This window comes from Somniosus microcephalus, chromosome 7 (genome assembly GCF_052327205.1).
Source record: "Somniosus microcephalus isolate GS21.2 chromosome 7, FLI_Smic_1.0, whole genome shotgun sequence".
NCBI lineage: Eukaryota > Metazoa > Chordata > Chondrichthyes > Squaliformes > Somniosidae > Somniosus > Somniosus microcephalus.
In genome coordinates, this window is record NC_140993.1 from 150,746,533 (window position 1) to 150,762,672 (window position 16,140).

The following is a 16,140-nucleotide window of genomic DNA, read 5'->3' on the forward strand; positions in this document are numbered from 1 at the left end:
TCGCAATTACTCCCCTGTGCTTAATCTCCTAACAATTTTTATTATCTCACCATCATAGTGGTAAGTAAATGGTTAGATCCACAACAATAAACATATGGGCCCCAAAAATTGCCAATCTGGTATACTCAGCAAGAAAAGCTGGTGCTCAGATAACATCCTGTTTTAAAGGTCCAAAATCCTGTGTTCTGCAACTGAGGAGGAACTCAAAGCTGGCAGTAGGCCCCTGCTCCTCCTCTGCCACCACCATCACCTACTTCTGCTTGTGAGGGAAAGGCTTCTGGGGCACTAATAGGAGCTGTGGCTGGTACTTGGATTCACCTACACAAACAGAAGAGGAACATATGTTAGAAGTCAGCTGCAAAATACCACTTCAAACACAGCATACATAGCTAGTGATGTGTGGCGTAGTGGTATGCTGGAATATATGAGTGAAAGAGGGACCTTGTCCTGCAAGCAGAGAAATAGTGCTGAGATCTTGGAAATTTCAAAGGCACATAGTGTGTCACCTAAGGGTGCTTAGCTTGAATGTGAATAAATGAAGATGCCTCATGCAGGTAAGTTGTGTTTAATAGCAAAATACTGTGGATGCTGGAAATCTGAAATAACAACAGAAAGGGCTCAATTTTAATAGCCCTGAGGAGGCGGGTTTGGAGGCGTGTCAGGTGCTAAAATCAGAAAAAAAGGCTTCAGACACCCAACCCGCCCCCATGCGATTTTCATGAGTGTCTGTTCAGCTGCTCCCAAACTGACACGACTCCAACCGGTGGGACAGGTAGTTAAGGCAGTTAAGAGCCTGTTAACTGCCTTGATAATCCTATTATAGAGGTTTCCCATTTTCATGCCTCTGGCTCCTGCTTCCCGTCGTGTCAAAAACAGTCCTGCTGCAAGGAGACGAGTCGGTGGAGGACATGATCTGTAGTCATTATTGGTGCAGAACTTTAAAAGCACTCCTGTAACATGGCTGGCATTCAAATGCAACAACTTTGTTGTTGGAGGTTTGGGATAAGATTTTGCAAATCTACTGACCTTGTGACTGGTCAAGCTGATACACATCTGCTGTTTGAACTGATTGGGAATAATTTCAGGCCACTTTGAGTGTGTGCTGGCAAGCTTCTTGCTTCAACTGAAATCTATAACAAGGGGATGGGAACCATTTACATCTTCTCATCCTGGTCATCAGATTCGGAGGAAGAGCGGCGCGGCTTAGTGCTGCCGGATGAACAAGTGACTCAGCACACAGCCTCCTTGGAGGAAGAGGACGAGGAGGCGGAGGAGGAGGAGGATGAGTAGGAGGATGAGTAGAAGGACGGGGAGTGACGCCTTGCCGGGCCAGATGTGGCCAATCCAGCAGCAGGTGATCACATTGATGGCCGTCAGGCAAGGGATGCCCATCTCTGTTCCATTGCAGACAATCTATTTTGAAGAGTCATCGGGGGAGAAATTCAGTTGGTTGCGCCACCCATTAGCGCCTTAAGAGGGCGATAAGTGGGGCGCGAACCAGGTAGCGCCCGGGCGCGGCGATACCTGCGCCTCTTGCGAAATTGAGCGGACATTTAGCAGCGGCACTAAACCGCCACGTCCGCTCAGCTGTGCATGCAGATCCTGACGTCATTTCAGAGTGCAACACCCTTGGGGCGCCCCGGACCGGATATTCAGTGGTGCCCCCCTCCTTTCCGCCTGTCGCTCCCAACGACAGGTTGACTGGAACGGTTCCCAGTTGCTGTGGGGCTGGGGGGGGCGCTATTTAAAGGGGGCTCTTCCTGGCTTCTTTGTGATAGCCATTTTTGGACCACTCCTTCTGAGAGAGCGAGAGAGATTTGCAGAGAGACAAAGGGAGAGAGATTTCTGCATTGAGTCAGCGCTTGCTGAGGTACTTTTGGCTTCTGACCAGAACTTTGTAGTTGCTTTGCTTTTTCACCGGCATAACTTTGAGTGTCCACATACTATGGGGGCTGCAATGGATGGGAACATCGTGCTTCTCCATTACATTGAGAGGGCACAGAGACGCAGAGATAGAGTGGCAATCATGGCCAGACGGAGGAGGGCCAACAGGCGTCGGCACACGAGACCTTACGCTCCCAGGGTTTTCCGCCAACAGTTCTCATACCTCAACATGTCTGAGGAGCAGTGATTTCGGAGGCTGCGATTCAGCAAGGAGGTGGTCACTGAGCTCTGCCACCTGCTTCAGCCAGATCTGCAGCCTCAACTGAGGAGCAGGACGTCTCTGTCGGTGGCAGTGAAGGTAACAGTGGCTCTCAACTTCTATGCCACGAGCTCCTTTCAATCCGCTACTGGGGACATTGCCAGTATCTCCCAGTTCGCGGTGCATTGCTGCATCCGTCAAGTCATGAATGCCCCCTTTAAAAGGAGACAACAGTGCATCTCCTTCCCCATGACCCCGGACAAGCAGCAAGAACGCGCAATGGGCTTTGCAAGAATAGCGGGCTTCCCCATGGTGCAGGGCACCATTGACTGCACGCATGTGGCTTTGCGGGCGCTGCAAGAGAATGCCAAGGATTTCCGCAACCGAAAGGGATTCCATTCGTTGAACGTCCAATTGGTCTGTGACCACAGACAGCTGATACTCGCTGTCAATGCCCACTTTCCAGGCAGCAGCCACGATGCCTTCATCCTGCGCCAGACTTCTGTGGCAGACCTTTTCGAGGCCCCGGCTCACCCAGGAGGCTGGCTTCTCGGGGACAAGGGCTATCCTCTGTGCACCTGGCTGATGACCCCGCTCCGTTCGCCCAGCACCCCTGCTGAAGAACGATACAATGAGAGCCATCAAGCTACCAGGAACATCGTTGAGCACACAATCGGCGTGCTCAAGCAACGGTTCCGCTGTCTGGACCATTCCGGAGGAGCCCTTCAGTACTCACCTGAGCGAGTCTCCCACTTCGTTGTTGTGTGCTGCATGCTGCATAACCTGGCAATCCTCAGGACTCAGCCAATGCCACCAGACATTGGAGCACCAGCAGAGGAGGAGGAGGAGCAGCAGCACCAAGACGGGAGGGAGGCACAAAGTGCAAGGACCGTCCGTCAGCGGCTTATAGCAAGTCGCTTCTAGGCCCCCTCTGACGGAATGGCTTCTGCCATTCAAAGAACCTGAATGGAACCGTGCCGCAACCCCTAAGCCCTAAGCCGGTCAAGGCAACAATTAGTTTAAAGAGCAAACATGCACATTCTGAATAAATATTTCACAAACTGTGTACCCTTCCCGCATGACAAAGTAATAGAAAGAAACCCCAAAAAAAACAGTCAGTCACATAACTGGCTCTCACAGCCTGGAGACAATGACCAAAACAGTAACAAAAATATGACCACGATCCTCGGCCTTCAATAAAACAATTAACAACATTTTGCCACACCTCCTACTTTTTGCCCTTCGAGGGTGATCTGCTTCACTTGCGAGATTGGCCCCTTCCCACCCTGCAGCTCCTCCGTAATGGGACCCCAGTGTCTGCAGCAAGGCTGAGGGAAGGCTGCTGAGTGTCAGAAACTGAGACTGCAGATGCCCTTGAGGGACGGCCTGGACCAGTTCTGGGCCTGGAGGGCCCGGCTGCTGACTGCTCCAACTCTGCATGCACAGCAGCAGTCTGTCCTACAGGTGGTGGCAGCTGCAGTGGAGAAGTGACAGTGCTGGCAGCAGGAATGCTGTCATCTTGAGAGAGGACAGCAACTCCCTGTTTGGCCGACACACTGGCACTCCCACGGGGCAGCACTGCAGCATGCGGAGCAATCTGCTGGAGCACAGATTGCTGGCCTGCTGCGGCGTGGCGAGGGCCCCGGGGAATCCTTCCCGATCCAGCGAGGTTGGCAAAAGTCAGTGCTCGTGTGGCCTCAATCGGCGTCTGCATGAGACCAGCCACTGACTGCATTGCAGCACTTAGCAATTGCGTGGCAGCCGCCTGTGCTGCGCCGAAGTCCTGGACAATCCTTGCCTGTGCTGCGCTGAAGTCCTGGACACGCCTTGCCAGTGACTCAATGGAATCTGGCATCCTTGCCACTGCAGCCATGAGCTCAGTGTGCCTGTGCTCCGCCTGGGAGCTCATTTCAGCGAGGAGCCGCACCTCTTCTGCGCTCACTGCAGCAGGACTCGCATGAGTGCTGCGATGTATTGATTTGGCTCGAAAATGGCAAAGAATGCTGGCGTGAGGAACAAGTGGAAGGAGAGAGGTCAAAAAGGTGATGACCTTACCATTGCTGTCCATAACGGGGTCGGCATCTCCAGTGGCAACGGGGCCAAGCATCCGGCCTGCCATAATCCATTGGACTCGCTGCTCCAGATTGGTCAGGGCTTGAAGGTGAGGCCGGCCTCCCCCGGTCCGTTGCTGCTGCCTCCTATTATGCGCCAGCTTGCCCTGCAAGAGAAAGGATGGGGTCTGAGTACAGTGTGCAGCCCTGATCTTGGCTGCAATGCCTCCCATGGTAGAATAGCCCTTACAGTGTGCAACCCTGATCGTGGCTGCAATGCCTCCCATGGTTGAATAGCCCTTACAGTGTGCAAAGTGCTGAATGTGCATGTGAGTTTCCTGAAAGGGCCATAGGTGTTGGATGAGTGCTGGGCATTGGGGCTTTCAGGACCCTTTGGCCACAAAGTGAGGTCGAGATGCAGGGATGAAGAGGATTCTGAAAAGGGCACTCACCCTGACGACCCGAGTGAACTTCTTCCTGCATTGCACAGGGGTCCTAGGCACCATGCTGCTGGAGGTCACTCTGTGAGCCACCTCCCTCCAAGCTTTTCGATAGTCGCTGGGCAGCGGCCTCCTGCCACTGTCCGGGTACAGGAAAGATCACCGCTCCACCGCGCCAACCAGAGCCTCCAAGGCCCCCTCGCTGAACCGCTGCGCTCGCTCCCTGGTCCTCTCCATGGTCCTTGGCTTAAGCATGTGGCAACAGGTCTGTCCAGGCCGAGATTCAGGGCTCCAATACGCAGGGTGTGGCTGCAATTCCTAATCGACCCTCCCCTTTAAGAGCTGACCGGCGCCAGCGTGTCTGTGTGCAATCGCTAACTAACAGCACCTGTGCTGCGCCCGCCCTCAGTGGTAGCGCCTCGCTCCTCCGGCTTAGCGCCTTAAGACAGTCATGCAGCGCCTGTTTTAGCGCTCCAATCACCTCCTGGGGCGAAGGAGGCCAATTTAGCAGTAGGTGGTGATAATTTGCGCCGGGTGCAAAATTTCGTGCCCGGCCGATACTTACGCCCTAAAGGAGGCGATACCGAATTTCTCCCCCATCATGTTTTCGTTCGCCTGGTGATTTATGTCCTCCATGGCGGTTGCTAACCTCTCCATGGCAGAACGGTCATGCGCCATTGCCTCCACAAAGGCAGTGTTCATGTTAGAGATGGACTCCTCCATTCTCTGCACACTCGCAGTTATCCTGGATGCAAACCCTGTCAGAGACTCCTGCACTTGTTCCTGGTGTTCCAGCACCGCTCTCTTTCTGGATGGCCCCAGAGGCACAGCGTCTACATGCAGCTGAGTAGAGCTAGGAGAGTCCTGCGACCTCCAACGAGGACTCTCCACTGCTGTCGCTGTCTCCACCATCTGCTGATGCTCACTTGTGAGCTGTGATACACCAGGTGACAACACTACTCTATGTCGTGAAGGCCCCGCCGAGGTGTGCATTGCTGCGCTGGTGCTGGGTGCGCTGAGTCCTGGTGATGCAGCTCCCTCAGAGGCTCCAGGTTCCTCTGAGGAGTCGTCTGGCTCTTCCTCCTGGACAGTGGGGAGGAGGGCTCTCGATGGTCCTGTGAGAGAGTAAAGTCATGAGCTAGACATCAGATTTTCAGGTAGCAGACAAATCCTTTTCTGCAGATGATCAGCAGTCAATCTCTATGAGCATCATATGCCATTGCAGTCAATCATGAATTGTAAATGCGAGGGATGAAAATGCATTCTGTCACCAGCTTCCTCAAATGCGCCCGTCTCCCCTTCCCCCACTTCCAACTCCTCACCACCTCCCACGATGTCGTGAGCAGCCTCCTCAGCGTTGGTTAATGTGGCCAGGGATGGTGTGCCTCCTCCTGTCTTTGCTCTCTCCCTCTTATTGTGGGCTAGCTTTTCCTGCAAGGAGGGTCACAAGTGGCGTTTTAGTGAGAGTGATGGAGTGAGTGTGAAAAATCCAAAACCTAGAAGCTTAGAGGGAGACCAAGATGGAGTGAGGTGGCAAGAGGAAGCTACCTCCCTGTGCATTGTTACTTGTTGTCATTACAAAACAGTGAGAGCAAGTGTGAGGGCTGCATAGTGGAATAGTGAAGTGATTCAGTACAGAGAGAGAGATAGAGAGGTAAGGGTGCAAGGGAGGTATGGGTAAGGTGGGATGTGGAGGAGCAGGCTGACAATGCAGAGTGCTGGTGATGAGAAGAGAAGGGAAGCAGTTTGAAGGTAAGTGTGATGTGATACTCACTTTTGATGTTCACACAAGATCATTGAAGCGTTTTCGGCACTGCACCCAGGTGCTTATACATAGCGACCTTGCGCTTACCTCCTCAGCAATCTGCTGAGGAGGCTTCCTCCGGCCATCGGGATGGAACAGAATCTGCCTACGTCCTCTTACTCCCTGCACAAGAGTTTGCAGGTACTCCTCAGTGAACTGGGGAGCAGCCTTGGCTTTCACAGCACTCATGGTCACCTTGGCCCATTCAAGCTGCAGCAGTAACGAGAAATGAGAGGCTGAGGCTACATGAAGCCCTTAAAAACAAGTGCAGCAATGACCTCATCAGTGCAGACCAAAAGACCCGCTCCCAGGCAATGCAGCAGGCAGCGTGCATGATGGGACTAATTGAAACAATTAACGCGAAATGGGCCACCGGGAGTGGATGAAACCAGCAGCGGGTCCGAAACCCGCCCACCAGGAAGCCCGTCCTCAACCCGCCTCCATTAGTAAAATTGAGCCCAAAGTGTTTGACCCGAAACGTTGGCTGTTTCTCCTCTCCTCGATGCTGCCTGACCTGCTGAGTGTTTCCAGCACTTTCTGTTGTTATTTAAGTTGTGTTTTAAGGTTGCTTTGTGGGCTCACTTTTCCAAATGGAAATGCAACAACAGTTCCAGTTTGAAATGGCAGTAATGGAGTGTAGACTGCTATAGTATGGGTATGTTTGTTAAGCTTGGAAGCAGTTGTTTGCTGAGGGCTTAGCATACAGTCTCAGTGATGGTTTAACAGACTGAAAGGAAAGTCTTTGTGGTATGTATCTACGTGATACACAGAAATATTAGCTAGCCTTGCTTTGGCAGAATCTGAATGCAACTCTTTTGACTGACATAGCATTTACTCTCTCCAAGTAGACTGCATAGTACTCCTGTGTGAAATGTGGCCAGCAGTCCCAAATAGGGCAATACTCCTTGGCTGCACTTCTTGCAAAGCTACAAAGCAGCAACTGAAAATGGAGGTGTCCTACATTGTTGGCCAGCTATTTCCAGTTTTATGCCCAGGAACAATGAAGCAGTCACGTTAAATAGTAGTTGCAGAATTTAAAGAACTATTTTCCACTCTTGGTGATAGCGATTTCCTGCTGGTGGGCTGAAGAGCGCGCTGTGAATAAAAATGAGAGCGACCTTGAGAAATCGCACAAGGTTAGCCGAACATGCACCATTTTATGGCCACACTAGAAAATTGATCCTTGTGTATAGATTATAATTTGGTTTTGCATTAGCAAGGAATGTCATTGCGAATTGCAAGGCCTGGGTTTTCTGGCCAATAAAATGAAAAGACAAAAAATTACGGGCTGGCGAGCACAGAAGCAGAGAATCCAGGTCTAAATGTCGGTGAGCTCCATGCCTTTGATGGTGCAATGATGTTTACACATAATTGCAATGTCTTCACTGCATATTTATGAAGTTATTATCTGCAATTGATTCATCTGGAAATTTGATCTTGTAAATATTAAAATACAATGCATATAGGATCAAAGACATTTAACATCTCTGTGACCTATATTTTTTTGATTCCTCTACTTTTTCCCACTTCCTTATATCTTGCAGCAACCAGAAATGTGTCAAAAGGATAGAAATTACTGTCAGCAATGTTATAGTACAAATGCTTATTTGAGGTTAACGCCTCCATTAAAATAGCAGACAGGAATTTGATATGAACTTGCTACAATAACATTGGCAACAGTAATGTGTACCCTGTAGACTTCTCCAATTAATGTAGTGGAGGAAGTGCAATAATATTTGAGACTTGGAAGAGGTTTTTTTTCCCTGCACCTAATAGCATGTTTGCCTTTGTTGGATATTCCATCCAGCACTCTGGTTCACAACTGCAAAGAAATTCACCCAACAGAGACCAGGCAGAATGAGTAACAGTATTAAAATCACAGTCTTTATGGCTGTAGGTCAGTTTGGACTTATGAACTGAAATATGTCCCATTACTTTACCATGTTTAATATAACCCATCTGTAAAGAAATGATGTTGGAAATGTGGAATGCTTATTTTTTTTTAAGATGAACTTCCTAACAGAATGAAGATGGGTGATAGATATTATGTAATAGGAATTCCAGCTCATATATACAGTGGTTCACAGCTAACATTATGCATGGAAGCAAACAGCATACAGCCCTGGTGCTCAAATGGTAAGATTTATATTAATTGGCAATACTTAGGAGAAACCAATGACTTTAGAATATAGAATAATTAAATGTAGTGTGTGAAGATTTTGTAAGTTCGGTTTGTGACAAGGTAGCCTAAGTTCCCACTGCTGTTCATTCAAAGGGATGCGATCCAAGTGATAATTCAGAACATAAGAAATAAGAGCAGGAGTAGGCCATACGGCCCCTTGAGCCTGCTCCGCCATTCAATGAGATCATGGCTGATCATTGACCTCAACTCCACTTTCCCGCCCAATCTCCATATCCCTTGATTCCCCTAGAGTCCAAAGATCTATCTATCTCAGCCTTGAATATACTCAAAGACTCAGCATTCACAGCCCTCTGGGGCAGAGAATCCCAAAGATTTACAACCCTCTGAGTGAAGAAATTCCTCCTCATCCAGGGTATAGAATCTTCAGGCGAGACAGAGGGGGGGGTGTAAAAGAGGAGGGGGTGTCGCAATATTAATCAAGGAGTCAATTACTGCAGTAAGGTGGGATGATACCTTAGCAGGTTCCTCTACTGAGGCCATATGGGTAGAACTTAAAAACAAAAAGGGGGCAAGCGCTTTGCTGGGAATGTACTATAGGCCCCCAAACAGTCAGGGGGAGATAGAAGAACAGATATGTAGGCAAATCTCAGAGAAGTGTAGAAATAATAGGGTAATAATAGTAGGGGATTTCAACTTCCGCAATATTAACTGGGATAGTCAGAGTGTGAAAGGCTTAGAGGGTGCGGAATTCTTAAAGTACATCCAGGAGAGCTTTTTGAGCCAGCATGTAGAAAGTCCTACAAGAGAGGGGGCGGTACTGGACCTAATTCTAGGAAATGTAGCCGGGCAAGTGGTAGAAGTGTCAGTTGGAGAGCATTTTGGTGACAGTGACCATAATTTGGTGAGATTTAAGGTAGTCATGGAAAAGGACAAAGATGGACCGGAAATAAAGGTTCTAAATTGGGGGAAGGCCAATTTTAATATGCTAAGGCAGGATCTGGCCAACGTGGACTGGGATCAGCTACTTATAGGAAAATCCACATCAGAGCAGTGGGAGTAATTCACAGAGGAAATAGAGAGAGTACAGCGCCAACATGTTCCCGTAAAGGTCAAGGGTGGGACCAACAAGTCCAGGGAACCCTGGATGTCAAGGACTATACAAGAATGGATTAGGAAAAAAAGGGAGGCTTTTAGATATAAAGGACTAAAAACAGTGGAAGCCCTAGAGGAGTATAGAAAGTACAGGGGGTACTTAAAAAAGAAATTAGGAGAGCAAAGAGGAGGTATGAAAAAAACTGGTGGGCAAAATAAAGGAAAATCCCAAGGTGTTTTATAAGTGTATTAAGGGCAAGAGGATAACCAGGGAAGGAGTAGGGCCCATTAGGGACCAAAGTAGCAATCTGTGTGTAGAGCCGGAAGATGTAGGTGAGGTTTTAAATGAATATTTTGCATCTGTGTTCACTATGGAGAAGGGTGATGTAGGCATAGAAATCAGGCAGGGGGATTGTGATATACTTGAACAAATTAGCATTGAGAGGGAGGAGGTACTAGTGGTTTTAGCAGGCTTAAAAGTGGATAAATCCCCGGCCCAGATGAGATGTATCCCAGGCTGCTGTGTCAGGCAAGGGAGGGGATTGCAGGGGCTCTGACACAAATTTTCAGAATCTCTCTGGCTACAGGGGAGGTGCCAGAGGACTGGAGGACAGCTAACGTAGTACCATTATTCAAGAAGGGTAGTAGGGATAAACCAGGGAATTACAGGCCAGTGAGCCTAACATCAGCGGTAGGGAAATTATTGGAAAAAATTCTGAGGGACAGAATTAGCCTCCACTTGGAGAGGCAAGGATTAATCAAATATAGTCAGCATGGCTTTGTCAGGAGGGGATCATGTCTAACCAATTTGATTGAATTTTTCGAGGGGGTGACTAGGTGTGTGGATGAGGGTAGTGCAGCTGATGTAGTCTACATGGACTTCAGTAAGGCTTTTGACAAAGTCCCACATGGGAGACTGGTCAAGAAGGTAAGAGCCCATGGGATCCAGGGCAATTGGCACATTGGATCCAAAATTGGCTTAGTGGCAGGAGGCGATGGTCGAAGATTGTTTTTGTGACTGGAAGCCTGTGTCCAGTGGTGTACCGCAGAGATCGGTGCTGGGTCCCTTGCTGTTTGTAGTGTACATTAATCATTTAGATATGAATGTAGGAGGTATGATCAGTAAGTTTGCAGATGATACAAAAATTGGTGGAGTGGTAAATAGCGAGGAGGGAAACCTCAGGCTACAGGACAATATAGACGGGTTGGTCAGATGGGCAGAACAGTGGCAAATGGAATTAACCCTGAAAAGTGTGAGGTGATGCATTTTGGGAGGACTAACAAGACAAGGGAATACACAATGAATAGTAGGACCCTAGGAAGGACAGAGGATCAGCGGGCCCTTGGTGTGCATGTACATAGATCCCTGAAGGCAGCAGGACAGGTAGATAAGGTGGTTAAGAAGGCATATGGGATACTTGCCTTCATTAGCCGAGGCATAGAATATGAGCAGGGAGGTTATGATGGAGCTGTACAAAATGCTAATTAGGCCACAGCTGGAATACTGTGTGCAGTTCTGGTCGCCACACTACAGGAAACTTTTTTTATCCGGCATCGACGGGACCGACATGGTGCCGGTTCATCAAAAATTCCGGATAACCGAAAGCTATAGTAAAAGATACGGAGAGATGAGAGCTCCGTATAAAGCAGCAAACCCTGTTGCTTAGCAACAGGTTCAGAACAATGGCCACAAGTTCCAAGCGTCTCTGTAGCTTAGCAACAGCTGCAGCCACACCCTTGCACAGCAACAGATGGAGGAAGGCAAGTACAATATGAAGTAAAACTTATCTGAACCTACTCCTGAATTTTGCCGGTTAACCGAGATTTCCGGTTATTTAGGTGCCGGTAAATTGAAAGTTTCCTGTATAAGAAGGATGTGATTGCATTAGAGAGGGTGCAGAGGAGATTCACCAGGATGTTACCTGAGCTGGAATGTTTCAGCTATGAAGAGAGACTGAACAGGCTGGGATTGTTTTCCTTAGAGCAGAGAAGGCTGAGGGGGGACCTGATTGAGGTGTACAAAATTATGAGGGGCATAGATAGGGTAGATAGAAAGGAACTTTTTCCCTGAGAAGAGGGGTCAATAACCAGGGGACATAGTTTCAAGGTAAGGGACAGGAGGTTTAGAGGGGATTTGAGGAGAAACTTTTTCACCCAGAGAGTGGTTGGAATCTGGAACTCACTGCCTGAAAGGGTGGTAGAGGCAGGAACCCTCACAACATTCAAGAAGCATTTAGATGAGCACTTGAAACGCCATAGCATACAAGGCTACGGACCAAGTGCTGGAAAATGGGATTAGAATAGACAGGGCTTGATGGCCAGCGCAGACACGATGGGCCGAAGGGCCTCTTTCTGTGCTGTATAACTCTGTGACTCTATCTCAGTCTTAAATGGCCTACCCCTTATCCTGAGACTATGCCCCCTAGTTCTAGACACTCCAGCCAGGGGAAACAACCTCTCAGCATCTACCCTGTCAATCCCCTTCAGAATCTTGTATGTTTCAATAAGATCACCTCTCATTCTTCTAAACTCCAGAGAGTATAGGCCCATTCTACTCAATCTCTCCTCATAAGACAGCCCTCTCATCCCAGGAATCAATCTAGTGAACCTTCATTGCACCGCCTCCAAGGCAAGTATATCCTTCCTTAGATAAGGAACCAAAACTGTGCACAGTACTCCAGGTGTGGTCTCACCAAGGCCCTGTACAATTGTAGCAAGACTTTCTTACTCTTATACTCCAACCCCCTTGCAATAAAGGCCAACATACCATTTGCCTTCCTTATTGCTTGCTGTACCTGCATGCTAGCTTTCTGTGTTTCTTGTATGAGAACACCCAAATCCCTCTGAACACCAACATTTGAACGTTTCTCACCATTATTATTTTAAAAATATTCTGTTTTTCTATTCTTCCTACCAAAGTGAATAACCTCACATTTCCCTACATTATACTCCATCTGCCACCTTACTACCCACTCACTTAGTCTATCTATATCCCTTTGCAGACTCTTTGGGGGAAAAATTCAGTTGTTTGCACCCCCTGTTAGCGCCTTAATGGGGCGCAAAGCAACTAGCGCCTGGGCGCGGCAATATTTGCGCCGCTCACAAAATTAACTAGACATTTTGCGGCGGCGCTAAACACTACCACCACGATCTCCTGCGAAGGCAGATCGTGACGTCAGTTGAGTGCGCAACGCCCCGGTAGCGCCCGGGACCGGATATTGAGTGGCGCCCCCTGCCTTACCGCCTGCCGCTAGCAACGACAGGTTGAGTGGAGCGTTTTGCAGTCAGAAAGGGACTGGGGGAGCGTTATTTAAAGGTGACCGCTTCCTGCCTTTTTTTGTTGGTGACATTTTTGCACCATGCATTCTGAGAGAGAGGGAGAGAGAGACTTCTGGAGAGATTCAATGCTGTGTGAAGGGGTTTGGGGTACTGAGCAGCACTTTGCAGGTTCATTTTGATTTGCCCTTCCTTGCTTCACCAGCGCTCTGAGGTAGCGCCTCGCTGCTTGGCCTTTGCGCCTTAAGACAGGTGTGAAGCGCTTGATTTAGCGCTCCAATCACCTCCAGGGAAGATAAAAGCCAAGTTTGCCGTCGGAGGCGATAATTAGCGCCAGGCGCTAAACTTTGCGCACGGCCAATAATGGCGCTCGAAATGGGGCGATACTGAATTTTTCCCCCTTTGTGTTCTCCTCACAGCTTACTATCCCACCTAGCTTTGTATCATCAGCAAACTTGGATACATCATCTAGGTCATTAATATAAATTGTAAATAGCTGAGGCCCCAACACTGATCCTTGTGGTACCCCACTAGTTACAGCCTGCCAACCGGAAAAAGATCCATTTATCCCTACTCTCTGTTTTCTGTCTATTAACCAATCCTCTATCCATGCTACTATATTACCCCCAACCCCATGAGCCCTAATCTTGTGTAATAACCTTTTATGTGGCACCTTATCGAATGCCTTTTGGAAATCCAAATATATTACATCCACTGGTTCCCCTTTATTAATATTATTAAATATTTGTGTTTGGAGTGCTGTGAGCTATTTCTGATGATCTAAAAATGTTGCAAGCTGCCTCTTTTATGTCCCACAAAAAGTGCATTAACACCTCTGTTTATAACATAGCTGCTAACGGGAACTGGATTTCACTGCTTGGGTCACTATGAATTTGGGGAAGGCAGAGATGAATGCAGTTGTACTCAAAACATACGCATCTGCCTCTGACTGCCACTGAGACCTCTCTTTTCCTTGCTAATTTTCCTTACCAATTTGCTCCCCTCCCTTTCTTTTAAGATGCCTTGCTGTTATTATGATTCCAAAGGCACCAGGTATCCTCCACTACCTTGTTGAAGTGGCCGTTATTCATGTCTGAACCCTTACTGTGAGCATTAGCTGGGAGATATCACAGCTAATCCTAATTGTTCTCAACCCTCCCCTAACATCCACATATGTGTACTTCCATGAGGAATTGCTAGATAGTGATAATGTAATAGTGATTTCTGCTCCATAACTCAGGCACTGAGGCCAGTTGTAGCACCTCAGTTACCGTCCCAGCTGCACCGCTACCAATGCCCAGCTACGATCAGCTAACATGACACAGGCCAGGGATTGAACTTGGGATCTTCTTGGTCTATGTGCCTCAGCTACTCACTGAGCCATTGGGGGAGAACTGCCATTGGGGCTGTTAAAGATTTTAAAGAACTGAACAATTTGTTTCTAACTTTAAAACTGTTGTATTTTGGTGGCACTTGGCACCAGCAGCAGTTGTTCTGTATCTTACTGCTTACTGACATGACACCATCTCTCTAGGTGGACTCATCACCAGTCCACAAATGTATATTTTTCTGTTTTGTACTGTGCTTTCAGCATTGATTTGTTGTCCGAGGGTACACTACATTGGTGGCAAAAGTGAAGTATTAAGGCAGCATAAAAGGGACTCAGCCTGTTTCAAACTGACTTGAACTGTTTCAAACTGCTTGAAATCAGTATAAACAAAATTTGTTGAACCTGCTAAAGTCACAAAAATAATGACTTTTTTTTATTGTTTCTGTAAAGATCCACCTTTCATCAGTGACAACTTGAAGTATCTACTGTCTGTCACTATGTCTTCACCCTGGAGATTCACAGCCATTCTGGCTGACATCTTTGCTGCACAGATTGTCCCTCCAGGCACTTACAACATCCTCAAACTCAGCCTACTACTGAGTCTGGTTCAGACCTGCAATAAAGAAAAGCAGACCATGGAATACTTAGACCTTTTAGTTGTTACAAGTGATCCAGTAACAGTGGACAGGTGCTATCTCAAGTTATTTAACTTTCCTTATGATCTTTTACATTAGAATGGAGACTACCAGATTTCAAGATTTCATTTAGAGGGTTTGCAGAATATTTGTATATCTCTCAGGGATTATGGGATATTAGTAATTCTATAAGTTCTGCAGATCAGTAGCAACCAATATCCTGACCCCATACCTAGTGTGTTGCAGGTCTATCTCAGGATTGAGCATATCTGAGAGGAGGGCCACCTCTGTCCCAAGCCATTCATAGTCATATAGAGCAGCCATCCACATCTCAGACTTCAGTCCTTCAGCTGACATTTAGAAGAAATGTTCGAATAGGACTCAGGAAAAAAAATCTGAAATTCACAGGGGAGTGCATAGTCGTAAGTTTACTTGACTTCTCATATAAAGTTCCAGAGGACTCTTGAATGAATTTACATAGGAACAGGAATAGGCCATTTAGCCTCTCGAGCCTGTTCCGCTATTCAGTGAGATCATGGCTGATCTGTGACCTAACTCTACATACCCACCTATGGCCTATATCCCTTAATACCTTTGGTTAACAAAAATCTATCAATCCCAGATTTAAAATTAACAATTGATCTAGCATCAATTGCCGTTGGCAGAAGAGAGTTCCAAACTTCTACCACCCTTTGTGTGTAGAAGTGTTTCCTAATTTCACTCCTGAAAGGTCTGGCTATAATTTTTAGACTATGCCCCCTAGTCCTAAACACCCCAACCAGCAGAAATACTTTCTCTCTATCTACCCTATCTGTTCCCCTTAATACCTTGAAAACTTCAATCAAATCACCCCTTAACCTTCTAAATTCTAGGGAATACATCCCTAATTTGTGTAATCTCTCCTCGTAACGTAACCCTTGAAATCTGGGTATCATTCTGGTAAACTTACGCTGCACTCTCTCCAAGGCCAATATATCCTTCCTAAGGTGTGGTGCCCAGAACTGCTCACAGTACTCCAGGTGTGGTCTAATCAGGGTTTTGTATAGCTGCAGCATAACTTCTACCCCCTTGTATTCTAGTCCTCTAGATATAAAGGCCAGCATTCCATTAGCCATTTTGATTATTTTCTGTACATTTTGACATCATTTTGTTATGATGTTCATGAATTTTTTGTTGAAAATGTGAAATCCTGGTTTTTGAGAGGAAATGTGCAGATCTCCCTGCAG

The 16,140-nt window shown here is 47.5% G+C and overlaps 1 protein-coding gene across 1 annotated transcript in view; it reads left to right on the forward strand.

Moving 5' to 3' along the window:
• mcmdc2 (minichromosome maintenance domain containing 2) overlaps positions 1-16,140 on the forward strand; it is a 125,853-nt gene that overhangs the window by 50,027 nt on the left and 59,686 nt on the right. Inside the window, exons 7-8 of the mRNA XM_085993093.1 lie at positions 8,446-8,574; positions 14,730-14,967. Coding sequence (XP_085849219.1) covers positions 8,446-8,574; positions 14,730-14,967 — 367 coding nt within the window. The remainder of the gene's footprint in view (positions 1-8,445; positions 8,575-14,729; positions 14,968-16,140) is intronic.